The sequence below is a fragment of the Dryobates pubescens genome, chromosome 7 (assembly GCF_014839835.1).
Source record: "Dryobates pubescens isolate bDryPub1 chromosome 7, bDryPub1.pri, whole genome shotgun sequence".
Taxonomy (NCBI): Eukaryota; Metazoa; Chordata; class Aves; order Piciformes; family Picidae; genus Dryobates; species Dryobates pubescens.
In genome coordinates this window covers 1314699-1339400 of record NC_071618.1, presented here as the reverse complement: position 1 = coordinate 1339400, position 24702 = coordinate 1314699, and the positions used below count along the sequence as shown (strand labels likewise).

The 24702-nt window shown below is 43.2% G+C and overlaps 1 protein-coding gene across 1 annotated transcript in view; it reads left to right on the top strand.

Annotated features, from left to right (window-relative positions):
• Positions 1-24702, top strand: part of AFF3 (ALF transcription elongation factor 3) — a 371256-nt gene that overhangs the window by 250094 nt on the left and 96460 nt on the right. The window contains exon 8 of the mRNA XM_054163057.1: positions 14911-14962. Coding sequence (XP_054019032.1) covers positions 14911-14962 — 52 coding nt within the window. The remainder of the gene's footprint in view (positions 1-14910; positions 14963-24702) is intronic.

Genomic DNA, 24702 nt, shown 5'->3' with positions numbered 1-24702 from the left:
AAATTCCCATTTCTTCTGGAAGGGGTTATCTCAATGTGAAACAAGCTGACTAGAAACGTTCGGTGTCTTCAGACCCCAGGGCAGATCAGGGTCTGTGCCAGGAAGCTCATGGATAACCCAGGTGCACACCTGAACCGGAGTTGCAAAATGCAGTTTGTAGTGACAGGAACCCAAATGTGCAGCCATCCCTTCAGTGCAGCTCGATGTGAAGCAAAGGAATTATCTGATCACTGCAGGTTGCACACATTTTTCTTCCCTTCAGTAGTGAAGTTCACAGCCACCTGCTCACCCCAAGTGCCAGTGCCTTCTTCCAGACCCCCTGTCGCTGGAGCTCCTGTGCCCCAAGCCCTGGCACTGCCTGAGCAGCCAGTTCCCTCCCTCAGCCCATCCACAGGCAAACCTGAGAACTCCTGTATTTTGGTGGGACTGCTATCAATTTAGAGCTGTCTGCCTTGCTGAGATTATCTTCTCTTCTGCCAACATCTTGTGATCACAGCAAAAGTGAAGGGAAGAAAAGATAGTACTATGAGCAACACACTATCTCCTAATACTTTTCTGAGTGTGCTGAATTTAGTAAAAATGTTGGAAACCTCTGGCCATTGAGATAGCTCTTTTGGGAGTAGTACTACCCCTTTCTCTGAGCCAAGAACATAGGGTGCAGGTCTCCATAGCAAGCAGTGATCCATTCACCTCATGGGGCAGAATGCTGCCTGGCATTTTGGCCAAGAGTTTTGGTTTCCTTTTGTAGTCTGCCCTGGTAAATTTAAAAAGAGCATATTTCCCTATGCCTGGCTTGGCTGCAAATGGAAGGAACTGAGATACCCACTCATTGGAGAGATTTAAGCTTGTTCCTGCAGAAATTTGAGCACTGGAAATTTTAACAAAAGCCACAGCAGTCCCTGCATATTTAATGCACAGAATTCTGTACAGCTCACTCCTCAGCATCAAGTGATGGCACATCAGCCTGGCTGTACAAGAACTTTCAAGTCTTTCAGCCCCACATTTCTTTTTTTTCCCTCTTGCCACACACTGAATTATTTGACAATATATTCTGACATTGTATTATTTCAACAATAGCACAATGTCATGGTATGTAATTAGGAGCCTGACTATAATAGTGGTAGGAAAATTACTTTGGCAATGAGATTTTTTTTTTTATTTTTAATTAACATTTCATTACTGGAAATGTGTCTCATGCTACTCCCCTTTACAGTGTGTGAGCAGCAATGCCCATCAGTGAAAGGGGTGACCCCCAGGGATAGGTAGCATTGTTTGCCACCCCTTGCACTGCAGTCAGGGATTCTCCCAAAGCACTGCTCTTGTGGATGTAGTCTACCTGGACCTCAGCAAGGCCCCCACCGTCCCCCATAGCAAACTCCTGGCCAAGCTGTCAGCCCATGGCTTGGATGGGAGCACACTGCATTGGGTTAGGAACTGGCTGGAGGGCAGAGCCCAGAGAGTGGTGGTGAATGGTGCCACATCCAGCTGGCAGCCAGGCACCAGTGGTGTGCCCCAGGGATCAGTACTGGGCCCCATGCTCTTTAACATCTTTATTGATGATCTGGATGAGGGCATCGAGTCCATCATCAGTAAATTTGCAGATGACACCAAGCTGGGGGCAGGAGTTGATCTGCTGGAGGGTAGAGAGGCTCTGCAGAGGGACCTCGACAGGCTGGACAGATGGGCAGAGTCCAAGGGCAGGAGATTGAACACATCCAAGTGCCGGGTTCTGCACATTGGCCACAGCAACCCCATGCAGAGCTACAGGCTGGGGTCAGAGTGGCTGGAGAGCAGCCAGGCAGAGAGGGACCTGGGGCTACTGGTCGATGGTAGGCTGAACATGAGCCTGCAGTGTGCCCAGGCAGCCAAGAGGGCCAATGGCATCCTGGCCTGCACCAGGAACAGTGTGGCCAGCAGGAGCAGGGAGGTCATTCTGCCCCTGTACACTGCACTGGTTAGGCCGCACCTCGAGTACTGTGTCCAGTTCTGGGCCCCTCAGTTTAGGAAGGAGGTTGACTTGCTGGAACGAGTCCAGAGAAGGGCAGTGAAGTTGGTGAGGGGCTTGGAACACAAGCCCTATGAGGAGAGGCTGAGGGAGCTGGGATTGCTTAGCTTGGAGAAGAGGAGACTCAGGGGTGACCTTACTGCTCTCTACAACTACCTGAAGGGAGGTTGTAGCCAGGCGGATGTTGGTCTCTTCTCCCAGGCAGCCAGTACCAGAACAAGAGGACACAGTCTCAGGCTGCGCCAGGGGAGGTTTAGGCTAGACGTTAGGAAGAAGTTCTATACAGAGAGAGTGATTGCCCATTGGAATGGGCTGCCTGGGGAGGTGGTGGATCACCATCATTGGAGGTGTTCAGGAGACTTGATGGGGTGCTTGGTGCCATGGGTTAGTTGTTTGGGTGGTGTTGGATTGGTTGATGGGTTGGACGCAATGATCTTGAAGGTATCTTCCAACCTGGTGTATTCTATTCTATTCTATTCTATTCTATTCTATTCTATTCTATTCTATTCTATTCTATACCATGAGAACCTATGAAGGCACAATATACTTTAATGTCTCTATAGTGTATAAAGTGTTGATTTTACAGTGAAACTTCTTCCACTTCTGCAGGAGGAGAGCTGAATTTGTTTAGGGGGTGTCTGTGAAGCATCTAGTGTTGTGAGGAATCTGTTGCATTATGGACTTGTCAATTTTCTATATATTATCCTTGCAGCCATATCTTTCAGTGAAACAGTATGCACCCTTTCACAGCAGTCAGCTGGGTCCTTGTCTGTTTATTTGCTTATTTTAATGATTTTTTTTCTCCATCTAGTGAAATAAACCCACAAATTCTGTCGGTGTGCTATGGAACCTTGTCCAAAATTATACTGTCTCCTTCCTGACAGGAGTATAATCACTTGTGTTGTCCAGAGTACTGTTTACATAAAGGAGCAATAAATACCTGTTGAAATTTTTACTGGAGGCCTCCCAGATGGATGGCTCATTTATTATTACAGACAGGGTTTCATTTACTTAGTTATTAAAAGAAGCAGGCTGCTACAGCCCATTTATAACTATATTAAAACTAAATGAAGCTGTAAGTATTGCAGACGGGTCTGAGTAAAACACATACAGTGGCTTTCCAGGAAATGGCCAGAAAAAAATATTTAAAAGGAAATGCTGAAAACTTTGGGGGTCCCAGTGTGTCTTTCACAACCATACTTCTGCTGGCTGGAGCCCCAAAGGTTATGGAAGAGGTAGAGTTCCTCTGTGTTTCTGTTCTGCCAGCCAGTGCCGTGTATATAATTCTTCAGTAGCCTCTGTGTGTCCGCCTGTCAGCCATGTGCCATTGAGATAGGCTGAATTTTGTTCCTCCTCAACTGTAGCCTTTATTGACATTAAAAGCTCCATCTGGGGATGTCAAATAATCTTTTTTTTTAACCCCAGAGCCAGAATATATGATGAGAAGGGGTCTCATCAATGTGTATAAATATCTGAAGGGTGGGTGTCAAGTCGATGGGGCCAAGCTCTTTTCAGTGGTGCACAGTAATAAGACAAGGAACAATAAATTCAAACTTGACCATAGAAGATTTCACCTCAACATGAGGAGAAACTTCTTTACAGTGAGCTGGCTGCCCAGTGAGGTTGAGAGGAGACTCTGGAGACTTTCAAAACCCACCTGGATGCATTCTTGTGCAGACTATCCTGAGTGATCCTCCTTTGGCAGGGGGTCAGACCCGATGATCTCTTGCGGTCTGCTCCAACCTCTAATATACTGTGATACTGCGATACTGTAATATCATTGAATGTCAGCTCCAGTTAGAGGAAGGATGGGGCAGCTCTGTCAGCACCAGACATGATCACTGCTGCTTTGAATAAACAAATTGGTCACGGGATAGGAAGCACACAGTTGCCTAGGAACTAGATCATGATTTTATTATATCCAACCTAGACAAATAAAGGACAGTTCCAACAAGGAAACTCTGGTGTCCCAAAGTGGAATTAATTGTTGACCAGAAATTGATGGGGCAGAAAAAAATCTAGAAACAAGGAAATTTTGGAGTTTTTAAGCAGATCTTGTTGGGTTAGCAAAAGGCTAAATTTCCATACTCAAGGTAAACCCCATCTCTGATGAAAGCTAGCTTGTTCCAGTGGTGAAGTAAAAGCAGCAATTGGGAAGAAAAAGGGAAAAAAGCAATAGCAGGAGCAGGGAGGTCATTCTGCCCCTGTACACTGCACTGGTTAGGCCACACCTTGAGTACTGTGTCCAGTTCTGGGCCCCTCAGTTTAGGAAGGAGGTTGACTTGCTGGAAGGTGTCCAGAGAAGAGCAACAAAGTTGGTGAGGGGTTTGGAACACAAGCCCTATGAGGAGAGGCTGAGGGAGCTGGGGTTGCTTAGCCTGGAGGAGACTCAGGGGTGACCTTATTACTCTCTACAACTACCTGAAGGGAGGTTGTAGACAGGCGGATGTTGGTCTCTTCTCCCAGGCAGCCAGCACCAGAACAAGGAGACACAGTCTCAGGCTGCGCCGGGGGAGGTTTAGGCTCGAGGTGAGGAGAAAGCTCTTCACAGAGAGAGTCATTCATCATTGGGATGTGCTGCCCAGGGAGGTGGTGGAGTCACCATCCCTGGAGGTGTTCAAGAGGAGATTGGACGTGGCACTTGATGCCATGGTCTTGTCATGAGGTCTGTGGTGACAGGTTGGACTCGATGATCCTCGGGGTCTCTTCCAACCTTAGTGATACTGTGATACTGTATAGTGGACCCTGGAGCATGGAGGAAAGAATTTCCCTGTGTCCCTGTTCCAAACCCCTTCTCCACAAACAGAAATTTTATCATACAAAGCAAAACAGCATCAGCAGGAGCTAGTAAGGCAGTGATTAGGATACAATACTGGAAGGTCTCTTCCAACCTGGTTTATTCTATGTGTTATTTATGTTGAGATCCACCGTGTGCCATAGAGATGAAATAATAAAATATATGTAATGTGAAAGGGGAAGTTAAAAGTCAAACAGAAATTATAAAATACTGTAGGTGTATAAAAGGAGTGGAGGATACTAGAGGGAAGTTGAAAGATTTTCTTAAATATAAAGAGCAAGAATTTGAAAAAATTCCAGTGGTAGTTTGTTATTAACTGGAAATAGTAAAGCTGTTAATAATTATTTTTTTTTTTGAGAAGCAGGTTGTCTAGTAGACAGGCAGGAAGCTGCAAAGTGTTTAAAGGCAATAAATGACTTAAAATCAGTTACCCTAGTTACAAGTATCCGCAAGCTTCAGATCTTCCATGGTACCTTATAGCCATGAAGGCTACTGGCTAGCAAAATCTGAGGGTCATTTGTAAGGGACCTTGAAATGTGCAATAAATGCCAGGAGGCAGCTAATGCTGTACAATGTACCAAAACTTCAAGGAAGATAGTTTAAGTTTTAAGGGCAAGTCATCTGATGCACATCTACTGCACATAAAATTTGAAGAGACCCCAAATAGGGTTCCTTTAATACCACTAGGGAACCAAAGGATAAGAGCATAATTATTTGTGTTCAGTGTTTGAATATCGAGGAAAGAAATGTAAGTTCATTATCAACCAAAGCTGATCTCTTTCTGTGAGGAGCTGGCAATTAGGATGTGGTTGGATTCACCAATGGTAAAACTTTGTGGAAGATGACAGTTCAAGAAACAGTGAGCATGGAGCAGGTTATCAAACAGTCTGAAAAAATTTACTAGTTCAGCCTCACATAGACAAAGGAGGCTTGAAAGGAACCAGTGCAAAGTTGTATATAGAATAGAATAGAATAGAATAGACCAGGTTGGAAGAGACCTTCGAGATCATCATGTCCAACCTATTATCCAACACCACCCAGAACAAGGAATGCTCTGCTGGTTGTATTTCGAAGTAGCAACTCTACCCTGGAAGGGTGCAACTCTGAGAATGCTTGAGAGATGCAGGTGAACAGACAGCTGTAAGTCAGCACCAGCAGGATGATTCCTTGGCACAGAGACAATGCGAGCCAGGGCATCTGGCATGCACAGCAAGGCTCAGGGCATCACAGGGGAGCACAGAGCTGCCACTTTGCTCATCACTTTGATGATACAAGACGTTTCACATTTCAGTATAGTGATACCTGAGCAAAGTTTGAGAACATCTGGCTTAAACAATCTCATTTCTTTCGCCTGACCAGCCAGATAGAAATAAACACCACCACACCTTTGAGTATGAACATTACTAAATGAATGGTCAACATTATACAGATGACTGCAGTCATCTGCAAGGGAACATGGGAATACAAATTTGTGGGATGATGACTCCAGCATGGGGGAAGATGCTTGTAATACTGGGCATTAGGCAGAAAGATGCTCTTTGTAAAGAAATAGCCAGGTGGGGGCTGGTCTCTTCTCCCAGGCAACCACCAACAGAACAAGAGGACACAGTCTTAAGCTGCACTAGGGGAGGTTTAGGCTGGATGTTAGGAAGAAGTTCTTCACAGAAAGAGTGATTGGCCATTGGAATGTGCTGCCCAGGGAGGTGGTGGAGTCACCATCACTGGAAGTATTTAAGAAGAGACTGGATGAGGCACTTGGTGCCGTGGTTTAGTTGATTAGATGGTGTTGGGTGATAGGTTGGACTTGATCTTGAAAGTCATTTCCAACCTGGTTAATTCTATTCTATTCTATTCTATTCTATTCTATTCTATTCTATTCTATATTATTCTATTCTATATAATCACAGAGTACAAAATCAGCACCTTCAGCAGGGCAAATTGACAGTGGCAGTTGTATCTCAGAAAAATTAAATTCCCCAAGACGTCTACCATGATGGCTGACACAGAAGTCAGTTAGTGCAGTTCATGCACTCTTACTTCATTTCATATTTGAAATTAATATTTTATAGATGGCAACATCAGCATCCCATTTTTAAGATGGTTTTTCCAAGTCCTTCTCACCAAACAGTAGTAGTGTGGCTCAGTTGCTAGCACATAAGATCCTTAATAGGAAGGTTGTGAGTTCAAGCCTGCAGTGGGCAGTAGTGTCCTCCCTACTCTAGTCATGAGGTCTATGGTGACAGGTTGGATTCGATGATCTTTGAGGTCTCTTCCAACCTTAATGATACTGAATACTGAGTTGGGAGGGCTTTAAACTAGGTCTGAAGGGAGGTGGGTGAGAAAAACAGTCTCTCCAGAGAGGGACATAAACTAGAGTTAGATGAGAAATCAGCAGCCCAGCTGAAGTGCATGTGCACCAATGCACACAATGCTGGTAACAAACAAGAGGAAATAGAGGTTTTCCTGGTTCACCAGGAAAACTATGATATAATTGCTATTACAGAAACATGGTGGGATGATTCACATGACTGGAGTACTGCACTGTAAACATCCTTCTTGGGAAGTGCTGTGGTCTGTGGTGCACTTTCTTGCCACCCTGCAAAGGAGTTAGAAAATTCATTCAATTGCTTTTGTTTCCCCTTCCTTGAAAGGGGGAACACCTCACTGGGGCAAACAACTACTCACGGGGGCAGCTGCTGCATAGGAAACCTTATTTCAGCTTCTGCTTGTGGAAGAGAGTAATGGCTGTATCACTCAGAGAGGACTCCCTTGCGTTTCTAACAAGACCGTCAGTGTAATGGGAATTTAGCAGAGCATTTAGCCAGTTTAAATGGTTTGGGGGAGTGGTGTAGACCAGAATAGAAAACTTTTCCTTCAAAGCATCTATTTTTTATTGGGATTGCTAATTCTATTTCTATAGACTGAGTCCATTTTTCAGACATTTAAATTCTGCTCTCTGGAATTAAATCTCACATTGATATATCTGCTTCATTCCAGCATTAAGTACATTATATTTCACCAGCCTGATTTTACTGGCCTTCTCCCTATGTTTTTAATTAGATTTGACTGTATTCTCTATAATCGTATCTTCTTACATGTTTCTGTGTAGCAGAACTTGCACAAACTGTTTGTTAAGGAGTTTTTACAACCTAAGCATCATATATTCAGAATGAATTTCAGATGCTGCAAGCAGTGCTTGCAGAGATCTTACAAGCCTACTGAAAGCTCCATTACAGCATTTATAAAATATCCTCCTGATCTAGTTGTTCACTTCAATCCATAAGCTTCTGACTTTATTTCACAGAAAGCACAAATAAATACTATGCTTTTCAGATATATAAATGCATGAGCTTTCTTAAAGTGAAACATTTGCATCAGCTATAGCACTAAAGTGAAAAATAATTTCAGCTATCAGAATCCAATTAATTAAAATGTACTACTGTATAAAATCAGTTACTTCTCTGTTTAGGATTAGTAAACAAAGCTATTTGAAATACCTGTTTTGGCTGTAGGTAAGTAGCAAATATAACTGGCCATCTGTTATGTTCAGGTAACCAAGAAGGTAATAGCTACTACATTCATTTTCTCCTCTCCTCTCCTCTCCTCTCCTCTCCTCTCCTCTCCTCTCCTCTCCTCTCCTCTCCTCTCCTCTCCTCTCCTCTCCTCTCCTCTCCTCTCCTCTCCTCTCCTCTCCTCTCCTCTCCTCTCCTCTCCTCTCCTCTCCTCTCCTCTCCTCTCCTCTCCTCGAGTCTCCTCTCCTCTCCTCTCCTCGAGTCTCCTCTCCTCGAGTCTCCTCTCCTCGAGTCTCCTCTCCTCGAGTCTCCTCGAGTCTCCTCTCCTCGAGTCTCCTCGAGTCTCCTCTCCTCGAGTCTCCTCTCCTCGAGTCTCCTCGAGTCTCCTCTCCTCGAGTCTCCTCTCCTCGAGTCTCCTCTCCTCGAGTCTCCTCTCCTCGAGTCTCCTCTCCTCGAGTCTCCTCTCCTCTCCTCGAGTCTCCTCTCCTCTCCTCTCCTCGAGTCTCCTCTCCTCTCCTCTCCTCGAGTCTCCTCTCCTCTCCTCGAGTCTCCTCTCCTCTCCTCGAGTCTCCTCTCCTCTCCTCGAGTCTCCTCTCCTCTCCTCGAGTCTCCTCTCCTCTCCTCTCCTCGAGTCTCCTCTCCTCTCCTCGAGTCTCCTCTCCTCTCCTCGAGTCTCCTCTCCTCGAGTCTCCTCTCCTCGAGTCTCCTCTCCTCTCCTCGAGTCTCCTCGAGTCTCGTCTCCTCGAGTCTCGTCTCCTCGAGTCTCCTTTCCTTTCCTTTCCAAATGCATTCATCTTTTTGCTATCCATTTCCCATGATTCTTACCAGGTATATTTTTGTTTTCATTTCTCATCTAGAAAGCAATGAAAAACCAAAGGCACATTTATTTCACTGAAATTGTAGTGAGATTAAGTACATGAGCACTCGTAGTTGAAACAATCCACTAACATAAGGGCACAGTCTGGGTAAGAATGGCAGATTGCCACCTGGCATTCTCTCTCGTTTTGCTGGAAACCAGAGTTAAAGGTCTTGTACAGTGTTGTGCCTCCAGAAAGGTTTAGGGTTGTTTTCTTACAGCGTGAAGCAATACTTTCCTTCTCTCTGTATAAGTGCATCCATTGTGACTTTAAACATCTGGAGCCAGTCTGAAAAGCTTTTCATTTACTGCTACTTAGAATAATACCTAAGTTTCCGGTACTAGTGAGGCTACTGTCCAGTTCTTGAAAGGTTATTATGTATTTGTGGGAAAGAAAATAAGATGTCAATATTATACATTTAAAAAATAAGATCATTTCCTAAAAATAATCTCATTCAGATTGTGGCATAAATACATGCAGTTACCTGATTTTCATATTTCATCATAACTATTTGCTTTGTGGGGTTCCTCTTCAGCTGAAATGAAAGTATTTTTCCACTGCTGAATTTCCTTTCCTACTTAACAAGCAGAAAGCACAGAAGTCGTTAATAAACACAGTATTCTGACTGAGATGCTGCCTGGCATTAAAATAGAACACTATACTTGATCAGATTAACACATTCATAAGATCTTTCTCAAATTGAAAAGATGGTGACTTCTGAATTGATTTAAATGACAAGAGCAACATACATACATTTGTGCCCCAGGCTTGCAAACCATTTGCATATTCTCTTCTAAAGCATTAGTCTTAATGACATAATTACTGTCAATATTTTTACCTTTTTTTTTTTCTAACTGTCAAAATTATCTTGAAGACCATATCCTGTATAGTCTCTTAGATCACGAGGGACATAAGGACCTCTCTTGAGTATCTTCAGTGCTGCTTCTCTTGTCCTTTGATCTGCATGTCAAAAGAAAATGTCTCTAATCACAAAACAAAACCACACAGGTATTTTTTGAGAGGTTTACATCTCAATAAGCAGTTGGGGGGGGTGGGGGGGGGTGTGGAGGGTGGAGGAAGAATTCATTAGGCCAAGGAATTTGGAAAGTATCAGAGGTTTAAGTAAGATTCAACATGTGATGCCTGTTCCTTCTTTCATGCGCTAGCAGACATGAAGTTTAACTCCCAGGTGGTGCCACATCTTCACCCTGGAAGAGAATTTATATTCTTCTAAGTAGGGCTGTGCTGGAAAGGTCTCAGACTGGATCCAGACTGATTTAAAAGTTGCAACTGATTCCCACCTAGCTGTCAAAGGTTGCCTTCCCCAAACACCATACCATCAGTGTATTCTTCCCCACAAGCACCTTCTCCTCCAGCTGTTTGAAAGCCCATTATGTTTGACCTGAGCCCTGGCTCTACTCTCACACTAGAACTTGATGCTACTTTGGTGCTACTTCCCAGAGAGGAAACTAGATGTCTTCCTGCCATCTCCCAGACTCTGGCTGGGGCTGAAGATAATCCTTGGCATCTCCCAGACTCTGGCTGGGGCTGAAGATAATCCTTGCTTGGGATTTAACTTTCCAGCAACAACAAATCAGGAAAAAAAGACACACAGACAAAGCAGTGAAACTGCAAGTCTGAACTTGACCATTCTCTTTGAGCAAAGTGTTTCCCAGGCAGCCTCTGATGGCTTCCCATCCCAAACCCCAGCTATTTCTGACCAGAAGGTGCTCCTGGTCCTTCAACATGCTGGGATGAACAGGAATCCTGCAGGGTCCCTCTGCAATGGCCCACATGGTCACCCTGCCCAGCCAGCCTACTGAACCAATGCAATGAGCAGGCCCTAGAAGAAAGAGATCAGTCTTTCAATAAGTTGTGTAGGAGATTTGGACACACAGTCACATTGGTATTGACAGCTATTGGATATTGATGCACTCTAGAACACTTACTATTTTTCATTACCTGTAAGTAGTCCCTCACCCTCTTCCTTTTCCACCATAACTGAGTGACCCAGCATCCCTGGAGGCCACCCCTTAATTGGTTAGTGGAGAAAGAAACCAACTGGCCTGCTGAGGCATTTCTCAATATCCCAAACTCATCCACATTTCCTTTCATTATATCTCTACCTGTCACATTTGTGCAGAGAAAAGAACAAGTGCATTAATTAGAGTGCAGTGAGTGCTTCCACCCAAGCCTGCTGCCCTTCATTGCCTCTGCAACCTTGAGGAGATTTCACTAAAAATGTGTCATTAAGTTCTGCAAAGTAACTTCCTGACTATAAGCACTCTTTTCAAGTACGGGAGCCCTAAGTGCTGGTGCATATATTTCAGAGCCACTTTGAGGGCCACTTCATTTTCCTAGCTTTTGTTTACAACATTGTATTTACTTAACTTTTTACATTAAAGCCAAATCCATTTCCAAAATTCTGTGAGCCTGTGGTTGATGTCAAATTACTAGCCTGGATTTTGGATATTCTGGAAATATGCTATAGATAGACTGTATTGAAGAGTCTCTGTTTGCACATGAGCTTGGATGTATTTGTCGGTCCATCCTTGTACTAGTTTGCCAGAATACAAAGAGAAATTACATCCCAAGCAGGAGTTGATTTAAATATGATCTGAAGTGCTCTGCTAACACAGGGTGCATCAAAGCTCATTCTGAGCTGAATTGATGCCAAAGTGCTTTTCAGATAAAATACAAATCAATGTAATGCCTCTTGTGAGCTTAAAGTATTTTTCTTCTCTTTTCAACTCCCTCTCTTCAAGTGGGACCTGCTGGTCCTGTTATGGACTTTTTTGTGTTAACCATCATCATTGTCATGATGGAGATGGGTTGTCAAGGAGTATTGTTCTTCAAAAGCATCCACACTGAAAATCGATCTAGATTCCTTAAGACACTTACTGCATACTGGAGTTCTTCTAACACTAGTATCTCCTTCTCACCCAGGATGTACTTCAGCCTGGGATTTGAGAATTACCTGATGTCCAAGAGCCTTACTCTCCAGGACTGTTGGTGGATGAAGCTGAAGTCCAGTGTGACACTGTGTCCTGCTTTGACTGTAGCCTCGGGTCTGAGGGCCTCACCTGACAGGGAAAGCGGTCTGGAATGAGTGAAGACTTTTAGGCATGGAACTTAAGTGAACAGGAAAACGGCTCCTGCCATTACTACGCTGGCAAACTGTCTTAATTTGACATGTCCTTGTGACAAATACATCACTCAGACCAGATCCCACTATAGGGAAAAAAGGCAAGCAAACAAGCAAACATGTTATGATGACCTGGTTTTTCCTATCCCCAGCATTTGGGTATTGTTTGTATACTGGTAGCCAGAAGAGGCCACAGGCATGGGGCAAGGCAATGCTTTTCTTGGAGAGCAGTGCTTCTGAAATGAGAAAGGATGGGGAAAATAAAGACAGGGTAAAACATACAGGCAAGGAGAGGTTGATGGGCCAGTGCTGCAGTTTCTTTTTCCTTTTGTGGGGATGGCTCCTGCATGGTGCCTCACCGTATCTCCACTCATACCTCCACACAAGCCAAAGCCTTCAAAGTGTTGTAGTCACTTCTAATCATAGGCTCACAATATATATTTTTATATGTTGATACTAAAGGTCAGGACACTAATAAATACATAGAGTTACCTGGAACATTTCATTATACACTTTTGGTTTTCAAATTCCATTTAGGGGAAGAGCAAGTTGCTAAATATAGAATTATAGCATCACAGAATCATAGAATGGTCTGGGTTGGAAGAGCCCTCTTAGGGTCATCTAGCCCAATCCTCTCTGCAGTCAGCAGGGGCATCCTTAAGGAGATCAGGTTGCCCAGAGCCCTGTCGAGCTTCACTTTGAATACCTCCATCTGACTAGCAAAAGACCACGCATGAAAACTCAAGGAAGAGCAGGCAGTGATATCGTGGATGCTCTGCTTTTCACAATAAGTGCATTTCTCCTGATTCAATAACTCTGAGTGCAGATTTCACCACATTTCATTACATAACACCCAGTCTCAGATCTTTCTATATTCAAGCGCTGTTTTCTCAGGGGTGACCTAAACAGATTGGGGAAAGAAAAAAAAAGAGCAATTATAAGATCGTTTGGATCCCTGTAAGTGGTGGGATCCAAAGCTAGTATGGATTTTGCAGTGTTTATAGGAAGGTTTACCTCTCTGACATATTTTAGCTCCTATGAGCTAAATCCCATGTCAGTCATAACTGTCCCACTTGCCTACTTCTTAGTAGGGCTTGCTAATGTGGCCAGTGGCCTCCCTGATGAGATGACTGGAGATTTTGCTGACTCGGGAGATGGCAGGGCAAGCTTTTTCCTGCTTGTGGACATATTTGTGGACAAAACCCAGGCAAGTCTTGATGCAAGATTGTCAGGTCTGTAACTTGATGGGTGCCTTATGTGAATCACAATGAGATTTTTCTGAATTTGGTGTGTTGATTTATGGAGGAAAAAAATCTTGGCACAAGTAGAAGGAAATGTGGGGAAAATAAGCACGATGAGAATCTTTCAGAGATGAACTAGTAGGAGTTTTAGCTCTGCCCCCACCCCCCAACACTGTTCTTACACACCTACATTCCCCAAAAGGTGCTGCAGGGAAATAGGGAAGCAGCTGTGCTGGCAGCAACAGGCAAGGACTGTATGTATAGCGAGGAGCTGAGGAGAGGGTGGTTAGGCTCGGTTCTCTTTCAAGGCACAGCACACCATGTTGTCCATGTAAGAGTCACGATTCTCAGGCACGCTCTTGGAAGATCTAGGCACAAGTACAAGGAGGTGGTTTGAAATTACTACATATGTCTTCTTGATATATTTACACTCCAGGGACCACCCACGTCACAGGATGTGTTTGAATAGCTCAACAAGATTGCTTCTCGAGTCAAGATGAAATAACAGATTCTCTTTTCCCAGAATGCAAGAAAAATAAGCAACTTTCGGAATTATTATTATTATTATTATTATTACAGAGGCTTTTTTAAAAACAGGTCCGATTCTTGAAGACCTTTCAATCACTGGCATAAATCTTTGAACCTTTTCAACTCCTTTAACTGCTTGTTACTTAATTCTAGCTTGTAAAAAAAGAAAAGGCAGAGAGGTAGAAACAGACTCCTCTTCTTTGTGACCCAATTTTACACGAGTCAAGGAAGGGATGTGGGAAGGCTGAAATCCTCACTAGAAAAGATGCATTATTTTCTGTGTTTATATGACAATGAAATGATTGTGGATACTCTCGTGCACTGACAATATATTTTCATTTTAATTGTTTCAGTCAATGTCAGTTTTACATCAAACATGTAATAAAGGGAAAATGGCCTTTGAGAAGCATCAGTGAATCTTGTTTTGTCCTGCATTACTGCCAGTGTAAATATCTACTTCTGTTTTGTAAGCACAAGACCAAAGGGGCCAAAATTTTCCTTTCAGAGAGACTACTAACCTGTCAGCATCAAAAATATTATTTTTAACATATAAAAATTATTTTTCAGTGATTGTAATAACAAGCAAAATCCATTAAGACTCTAGTATACACTTTACCTTAGGCAGTACTAGTAGGAAACAGATTAAGAAGTAAGTTGACAGTGACTGAATAAGAAAAAATTATCGTGTGTCACATCTACAGAGTTACCAGGAGAAAAGATATTTTCTTTCTATTTAAATTATTAAATATTTACAGTGGATTGGAGAAAATATTGCATCTACAGCATTTTAGTGAGTTATAATTTATTCTACTGCTTGCTTTCCAGAATGCTAGAAGATGACCTCAAGTTAAGCAGTGACGAAGAAGAGAATGATCAGGTAAGAACCAGACAACTAACATGTCACTTGTGGCATGTTTCATGTTGAGACTGAGCTACTGCAAATATTTTGCTAATGCTTTCTCAAAATATACATAAAGGTTATCAAAATACATGGCAGCACTGTAACTGGAGTAACAGATGTTGCTGCTCAGAGCCAGACTGTGTGCTAACTGCCGGATTGGTGGGGGCATTCTGCAGTGCTCTTGATTTATTACCTTGATGTGACCCAGAAGGTTTTTGTATCAGTCTCCTTCTGATCTGATTTTGTTTTCTTTTAAAAAGTGGCCAAAGAGAGGAGAAACAGGAACTATGGATTAAGGATTTAGGCCAAAGCTTGCAATCATAAACTGACACTAGGGATTAGCAGCCACTGGGCAGCTTACCTCTTACCTGACTAGAGCCTCACCAGCATCCCCCCCAAGCCCCACCAGCCCCACCAGGCTGTCTGGTTGAGCATTTCTGGTCCTGTTTCTGGGTGGCCCTGGTCAAGGACAGCTCAGAGAAAGCTTTGGCTATGTGTTTGGTACACTCCATGCTAGAGCAATGAGGGCACTTCCCTCGCTTTTAATGCCCCTAGGTTATCTGAGTGCAAGCAAATTTTTCAGTCAAAGTTTGCTATGTTTCAGGAGAGATGGATTTTATTGTCAGGGGAAGGTGTGTTCAGATTTTTTCATGAAACATTGCTGTGTTTTGTCTAAATAATTAAATACTAGAAAAGAGCTGGATCTTGACTTTCCCATGGCCAACTGAGTCACTCATTGCCAAGCAGTGCTATACTGTGCTTTCTCCTTCTCAGTACACTGGTATGGGTGAATCAATTGGAGATGAGAGGGCAGAACCAATTCTCTTTCATTTTGCACCAAAATGTATGTCCTGTGCCTTCACCAGGGCATTTGAGGGCAGTACTGCCCCTGGTTGCATCTCACAGGCTTATCCAGATCTTGATATAACATGGGGTTTGAATGTGTTTATTTCAGGCAAGGGTGACTGGAGCTGTCTAGAATTCTGAAATTAGGGATGTTAGACAAATAATTCTGGATATGTAAGCAGGAAGAACTTCCAGGACTTTCTGTATGTCTTGTTATTGAAGTCTGTATTTTGCAATATGTTCCAAACAGGTAAATCAAAATTTTTTAATGTTTATACTAAACCATTGTTTCATCTATTTTGAGCAAAGCTTCTTGGTGTTAAGAAGACTCCGCACATAGATTCAATTATTTCCATATTTATACAGTTTCTTTTTGTTTAATGTATTTCATCCTGAAACACTTCACATTTAATTATTCTTCTTGCTTGTCTAGATAGTTTAAAACACAGCACATAGACAGTGTAAAGTAAAATAAATTGAGGGGCAGAAAGAATGTGTGAACAATAATAGCATGATGAGATGCTGTGATGGTTGCAGCAAGGGGCTAAGTGGTAGGGAAGGGAAGAGCCAGTGGTCAGGGGAGATAATTTGTCCTTCAGGATGGGTGATGGAATCCTGTGTAATAGACATCAGGGTGGAACAGAGTGGCAGAGTCAGAGAGGTAAAATTCTGGTTCACTGCCTAACAAGCAGTAAAGGACATATGAAAATGTTTATTGTGCAAGAGCGAAAAGAACATTAGTAGTTTTAGGCAGAGAAGGGATTGTGGAAAAGTACTGCCCTTTCGACATAGGGTGCCTTTGATTTAGTGCTACCACTTAAAACTATTGATATCTTTCATGCATTTGTATTTTTCATTTTTGTGTATGCTACACAGGCTCTTCAGCCAGTAGCCAGTGCTTTATGATACTTCTGGTATAGCCTGGGTCTTTCAACTCAGTGCTCAGAGAAGCTCTCCAGAGCCAACAGAGTTTGCCATCTGCAAGGCAAAGAACAGAGCTGATACTCTGTTAATCACTTCTAATCGTCACAGTGTGAGCAACCTTTGGCATTTACTTTGTGATTTGGTCTCCTTTCCTAGTCACTTTTTTTTTTCCTAACTCCTAGTGGCAGAGGCTGGCTAAAAGGAAATAGGCCCAAAAAAAAAAAGAGTACCATAGACCTCCTATGCCAATAAATGCACAGATTACAACATGGATCTTTGTCTAAATGTCAATGGGAGAACTCATTTCCTTTTACTTCCTAATTTTGAGGCTGTTTAATCTCAGGTCTCCTTCTGAGCTTGGAAACAGGAAAGAAAGAAATCAAAGACAAAAGGATAAAACCTTTCTTTATGTAATAAATTAGCCTTTTAGCAATCAGCCTCATTTAATTAGTCCAGTTTCTCAAAGAGATGAAGGTGAGTTGTAGAAGAACTAGGAAGCTTTTCATTCTGATAGTTTAAGGGGAACTTTAGGGGAAAGACTTTGAAAACTTTGGAGCACATTTTTCATTTGCATCTGAAATCACCAAGCAGCAAATGGAAAGCTTTTGAAGAAGTGCAAAGAGGGGCAGGTGCTTCTGTGTTCCTAGGGCTGGCATTTGGAGGGCTGTGACTGACCCAGAGAATATGAGCCATGGATGATGAAGGCCAACTGCAAGACAGAGGTTTGATTAAGAGCTTACAGGACTGCAGTGCGGAAGGCATTCCCAGCCCTTCCCTCCATGCCAGCAATTAAAGTAGTGAGATTCACAGACCCAGGAGAGGCAAAAGAGGCTGGATTTGAGCTGAGTGTGTGTGCGCCCACAGTAATTACATTATCCACACATATTAGTCTCTTAATTTTAATTACATAAATGTATTTTTCCTCTTTAATGAGCATAGTTTATCCATTTAAACTGATCATTTTAATTTTACAGGCAGTGATCATAGGATCTAATATGCAGAGGGAAATTTTCCTGTTGGCATATTTTACATCACACAAATTGAAGAAAATATACTTTTTAATCCCCAATCAATATCTGAAGAGCGTGCAATTAACAGATAGCAAGGTAGTTAACATAAATCTGCAAGTTAAAGAGCCAATTCATTTTGATTTATAATACATAGAGTAATAATTTCATCATAGTCTCTCCCAGAAAGCATCTGAAGCCTTGTAGCATGAAGATGTCAAAATTGTACTTAGGATTGTTCAGAGTACTGAATTGTAGTGGTTATTGCCTTTTGGTTCCTTGAAGTGTGGCACAGCGCACGAAACAATCCCCATTATAATATCCTGCTCTTCTCCATAGAGGTCACTGGGTAACTTAAATCAGTCTTGAGTGAAATATTAAAAGGAGACTGTCAGTTGTAATATGAACAATTCTCTTCCTCCCCAACCCCCCACCCTCTCTTGTCCTTTTGCAATATGAAAATTTTGTAGTAGAAAGTAGTTCCTTTAAGGGGAAAAGGATCCCTGGTATCATTTGTGCAATTCATGTCAATCAATAGCCAAATAAATTAACTGACTGGTACCCGTACATGGAATAATAATCTAACATATTTTTGCAGCCCAAGTCTGCTTCCTTGTATGCATTTTTTCTGCGCAGGATCAGGTTGGTTGCTGCTGAAGTTTTGTAGCTGTGAAAATTTATTACCCACAGAGTCAATCTGCATTCTGGCTGCCAAGTCTGAATAAATAGAGTCATTGTGCTTGTCTGGAATATGTAACCAAAGTTCATCGAGTCAGCTTGACTTTCACATCCCATGGGATTCATAAAAGACAACACCCTGGTATGTGCTCTTGATTCCTGCCAAAATTTTGTAAAATTGTATAAACAGAAGTTGAAGAAGCAATCAGAACACACTCCCAGGGACACAGCTCCACACTCCAGACCCTGCTGTATCTCGAAAGGAAAGGCTTTAGTACTTTTTAAAGAATACATTAAAAATACCATGTGCCTATCCCTCTGTGCAGCATGTAAATGTGGAGGCTGAGACACCCTCCACACAGGGTACACAGGGAGTCAGCTAACAGTCCTCTCAGGTCCAATAATTTTGCTTATGTGCCCTGCACCAAAAGAAGCAGGAAGGCAGTATTTGCCTGCAAGTGCCTACCCTTGTTAAGAAGGGACCAGGACAGGCTGGCCCTGCAGGGTCTGAGCAATGTGAGTGAAACTAACCCCTCTGCAGGCAAGCCAAGACAAGCAAAAAGCCATGTCCCTTCGCAGGACACCTTGGGGAAAGAGCAGCCTCAATAAAGTTCACCAGGAACAGCTCCAGTGAAGTAAAATAAAAGTCACAGCAACCTAGTCTGGCTGGCTACCCAGAACCCCACAGGGTGATGGCAGCCCACACAGCCTAGCACCCTCCTGGGCTTCCCAGGGCTGCCCTCCACCCCCCACAGCCTGGGGATAGTCAAAGTGGGCTGCTGGCCCTAGGAGATTCATCAGTGCTCCAGCATCACCCTGGTCATGGCTGAGCTAGAAAACTTGATGCTAATTCAAGTTACACCCACAACTCCAGTGGGGACATACATGCCTATGTGTCCTCCCTGTCATGTATGCACTGACATATGCCAGCGTTCAGTACTGGAAATGCGCCAGTCAAATCTGTCCTGTCATTGCAATAAGACAACGGTCCATCTATGTGGTAGATGGCAATCAGTGTGGCTGTGTCCCTGTATAAACAGCATTAGGAAATGATTCAATTTTTTTAACTCATAAAATCATGCTTCATTTCTTTAATGATAGCCAGAAACAAGTGAGAAAGAATCTCTGCAGAGACATTCTTTTTAATAATGTGTAGGACTTTTCACTCTCACTTCTGGCTATGCACTGACAATCAGCGTAAAGATAACAATTGCCCTGACATGAACAGTCATACATCCAACTTCTTCCAGAAGGAATCATTTTTAGTAGTCTGTATAAGGACTACTTCTGCATATGAAATGCATTATGCAGCTAATTTTGAAGCCATCTGTAATGAATTTTGAAACAAACTGAAAAAGGGGCAAAGCACCTACAAGCTTGCTTTCCGTAAGACCTCCTCTGTTAGGATGGTGCTTTCCAAAGCCGAAGATCAGCCGAGCAGAACACAGAGTCAGGTACATCTAGAGAGAAGAGTTACATTGAGCAAATTATGACATGCCACTGCACAGCCCTGTTCATCACTGGATCTATTTTTAGGCAGTGCTAATTGCGTTCACAAATGCCATGTCCAAATATTTTAAACACATTAAGTCCTTTTAGTGTTATTCTCCCTCTCACTCACTTCTTCATCAGGGCAATACTTGCTGCTTGATCAGAAGAGTAAATGAATCAAAAATGAGATGAAAACACTCAGTCCTAGGGGGAGGGGGGGGAGAAAGAAGTTGGGGGGGGGGGGGGGGGAAGTTAGTCTACATCTTCTCTGCAAGTGAAATTTTCTATTAAAAAAATGTCATGATAAACTTGGGGGGGGGGGGGGGGAAGTGGGGGAAAAAGATCTCCCTGATGAGGTTTCCCACTCCACTGACCACAGGAAACTTATTTTATGAAACCTGGCCACATGTAAATCTGACTGCAACCAGAGCTTCACAGAGCAGAGACAAGCAAAAGGGGGGGAGGGGGGAGGGAGGAAGAAAAGTCTGGGGTTAAGGAATGACTGGATCCTTAAGTGGTTTTGTACTTTATCCAAATGCTCTGCTCAGCCCTCTATCATTAGAGCGTGTCTTTGTAGACTAGAGGAATAACCATTGTAACAGCCTTACTTGACTCAGATAAGTGCATCATTTCCTGTGTATTAGAGAAGCAATCCTTCTGGTATCCAACTTAACTCAGATCTGGAGTAAGAGTTAAGCCAGCTGAGACAAGGGGTTTTTGTAGTTTGCCTGCTCTGATTTTTAAATCTCTGTGACATCTAAATTTGCAATTTCACGAGGCACGACAAGAAGACCAAGGCTGCCTCACTGAAACTGTCAGATGAAACCAAATAAGAGCTCAGTCTTGTTCGGCCAAATGTGCCTCACGTCACTGCCTAACTTGCGAAATCAGATTCAATGTCTGGCATAAACTGGCAGGCAGGATCAAGCTCTAAATTTGAGTGCCTCCACTATGATCAACAGTGAAAAAGGTTGGAGATCAGCTTGGCTTTTGGATATGCAAATAATTGCAGGAAATTCAAACACAGCATTCCAATATTCATGGTCCTCATGCTCCTATTCTTTTCCAGTATAAAAATAGAGTCAGGGGGAAAAAATTTTTTAAAACCCTGAAATACAAGGGCGTGTTCCTTGTCTCCTCGTGTGGGTGCCATGACTAAGCTAAACTGTAGGTCTAGTAAGTTTCCAAAGCCTGCCTTTTTCCACTGGCATCACCTTTCTCAGACAGTTTCTCTCTGTATGTACTGTAGTTTTCTTAACCCCATCTTCTTGAAATACGTGGTTAGCCTTTTTCCCTTTGTGAACTGTACAATCATCTGTTTTGACTGGTGTGGGAAGATAATCCAAATGCAATCTGTTCAACACTGTTGGCTAATCTGGGGGTAAAAAAGGATTAGGCCCCACATCTCCAGGCTGTCTTGACCTCACCCTTTGGCCCATGTGCTGCTCCTCCTGCTGCCAAGAGCCCTGCTTGCTGAAGCCAACCACCATGTCTAAGCCTTTCACCCACTCAAGCATGGCCATGATGTTTATTTGCCTTCAGGCAAATCATTCCAGCATGCCTGTGAGAGAACAGTTAAATAACCAGCAATCACAAATAATTTTGAGCACAAATTAGTAATATCATTTGTAATATTGCAGCAATTAAAAATTGCAAGACGAAAATATACCCCACTTGTATCTCACATGTGTGCACACATAAACACCAACTCCCAGCCTCTCTGGATGCTGCCTGTTGCTCTCTACAAGGCAGAAGGCTAAGCTTACTCTGCTTTCCTTGGCCATTCAGCTTAGTCTGGGGTGGTGTCATCATGAGACTGTAAAGGTGATGTGATGTGAATAAATGGATGAGAGCAAAAGCAGAGGAAGAAGCAGCTGAGAGTATGTCAGGGAGGGACAAAAGGCAACAGGAACATGAAAAAGGAAAGAAATTTAAGGGAATAAAGAATAAATTAATGAAAATAAATGGAGGGGGGGAAGTTATAAAAGGAGTAGAAGCTATATGAGAACACCATGAAAAATAAGCAAAAAAAGGCCAGCAGCCAATCCATCAGAACTCGATTTTTAAGAAAAAGGGAAGCAAAACCATTGCTACATTTTCTCCTGCACCTAGTTTGAAAGCTCTCTCCTCTGAAGTCAGTAGGAGTTTAGCCACTGGTTTCAATCAACTTAGGATGTTATCCTCAATCTTCTCTTTTATTTTGGACAACCCTAGCAGATTCTTGGGTAGAAGCAGATGTGTCATAGTTGATTGACAAAGCACCTCTGTGGGCAGAGTTAACACCATTTGGGGAATTTGGGCTTGTATTTCCTCTATTTTCACATTGTTATGATCATAAGGAGGTTATTAATGTTCAATAGGCAGAATGATTAATAAAAATATTAATCACTTCATTAATAAAAAATATCCCACAAGAAATATTAATAAAACCTATTTACTGGTTTGGAATATTTGGTTTAGAATAGAATAGAATAGAATAGAATAAACCAGGTTGGAAGAGACCTTCGAGATCATCGTGTCCAACCTATCATCCAACACCACCTAACCAACTAAACCATGGAACCAAGCATCCTGTCAAGCCTCGCCCTGAACACCCCCAGCGACGGCGACCCCACCACCTCCTCAGGCAGCCCATTCCAGTGGGCAATCACTCTCTCTGTGTAAAACTTCCTCCTAACCTCCAGCCTAAACCTCCCCTGACGCAGCCTGAGACTGTGCCCTCTTGTTCTGGTACTGGTTGCCTGGGAGAAGAGACCAACCTCCGCCTCACTACAACCCCCCTTCAGGTAGTTGTAGAGAGCAATAAGGTCACCCCTGAGTCTCCTCCTCTCCAGGCTAAGCAACCCCAGCTCCCTCAATCTCTCCTCATAGGGCTTGTGCTCCAAGCCCCTCACCAACCTTGTTGCCCTTTTCTGGACACGCTCCAGCAAGTCAACCTCCTTCCTAAACTGAGGGGCCCAGAACTGGACACAGGACTCGAGGTGCGGCCTAACCAGTGCAGTGTACAGGGGCAGAATGACCTCCCTGCTCCTGCTGGCCACACTGTTCCTGATGCAGGCCAGATGCCTCACCAGCAGGAACATGTAACAATTTAAACAATATGAGCAAAAATCCAGAAACAACAAACAGCAATTTGAACTGTGAAGGGAAAAGAGGACATCGGCAACATGCCAGAGATTGCCCACAAAAGGGGGGGGGGGAGGGGCAGGGAACGACTCTACAGTTCTCTAGGGCAACAGACCTTTAACAGATGCTTATAAAAAATCAGAGTTCTTCATTACTCACTGACCGTGGTACCACGTGGCACACGTGGGGATTTGAATGAAACCAAAGTGGCACCAACCACGTGAAAGTTGCAGGAATACACTTTCACTTTCTGTTGGTGTCTGCAGCTTGTGTGCATAGAGGGTTTATCTCTGAGGGCTTTGTAGCTGAAAGCTTTGTAGAAAAGAGGTTGCTGCCGGGACTTGCAGGCTTGTTGGCTTTGTAGCTTTGTCTGTTTGGAGGGGTTCTTCAGCTGCAATCTTTGCAGTGGTGCTCGCTGCCTCTTCCAATAAAATGAAACTGCCCCGGGGAATCTCAGCTCCTCCTGGGCTTCATCTCGGCCTGAGGAGACGTGTCCATTCTGCTTCTGGGCTTTACTACGCTATGCAGCGAGGGGTCTTGCAATCTTTTCTGGGTAAACTGAAGCACAGCTCAGATTCCAAGCAAGGCTTGTGACTTCTCCCAGAGCTTAGACAATTGCAAGGCAAGGCTCTGGCTCTTTGGGCTGGTACTTACAGATTTCCCGAGACAATAATGGCCAGTGACAACAAAGATTGAGAGATAAAACCCTGACACTGTAACCTATAGAAAGGGTTTTCTCCAAACGTGGCCAAAGGCACACACACCTGGCCCACTTGGGCTCCAGGACATGTTCAGGCAAGCCTGGGCAGTGTGGGCATTTTCCTGAAAAACCAGACCTGCTGGCTCCTGCCCCATTGTCTGGTTCAGAGCATTTTTGAGGCTTTTTGTCTCTTCAGGACACACATATATAGGTGCTTTTGGAAAGACTCTACTTTAAGTTTTGAGCTTTCAGACTTCAATGTAAGTCTTGTAAAGCCTGTGGCACAATCCTCATGGGTTTTTTTCCTCTGATATCCTAAGCATAAGCAGCACTTAAACCAAGTTACATTTTCCTGGATAAAGAAGGTGACCACTGCTTTTTTTGGCTGGGTTCTTCCTCCAGTGTCATTGCAAACTGACCACTTTGTTGATGTAAAGTACCAATAGCATTCCTTCTGCTCTTCTTTACTGAAAAAGATTGAAATGAATTCATTTGTGTTAAAACCTTGCATGATTGTTGGGGCCAGACTGCAGAATGAATCTGAACAGGTGCAGAACAGAAAACTCAGTATTTGCAGTTATATAAAATTCTCTGTGTGGTTAATACTCATGCTGATTACACAGTAATTTGGAGATCCAAATCACTTAACAAGTATTAACTACTTAACACAATGCCCCTGAGAGGTATTTAGGTAGAGCTAAGCAAGAATTATTATCTCTGTAGAGTTAACAGAGAGGCTGAGACTGAGATGTGGCTTGTTTGAAGCCACATGGCAAGCTAGCTGCAAAGCCAGGATTAGTGCTTGGGTCTTTCACTCACAGATGCCATGTTCAAGTCACTCGACTGTGCTGCCCCTGAAGATTAATAAGGATTAATGGGCAAAGCAGAGGAGAAAGAACAATGTATGCCAGAAATATAATAACAAAACTGCAGGGTAACAAAAT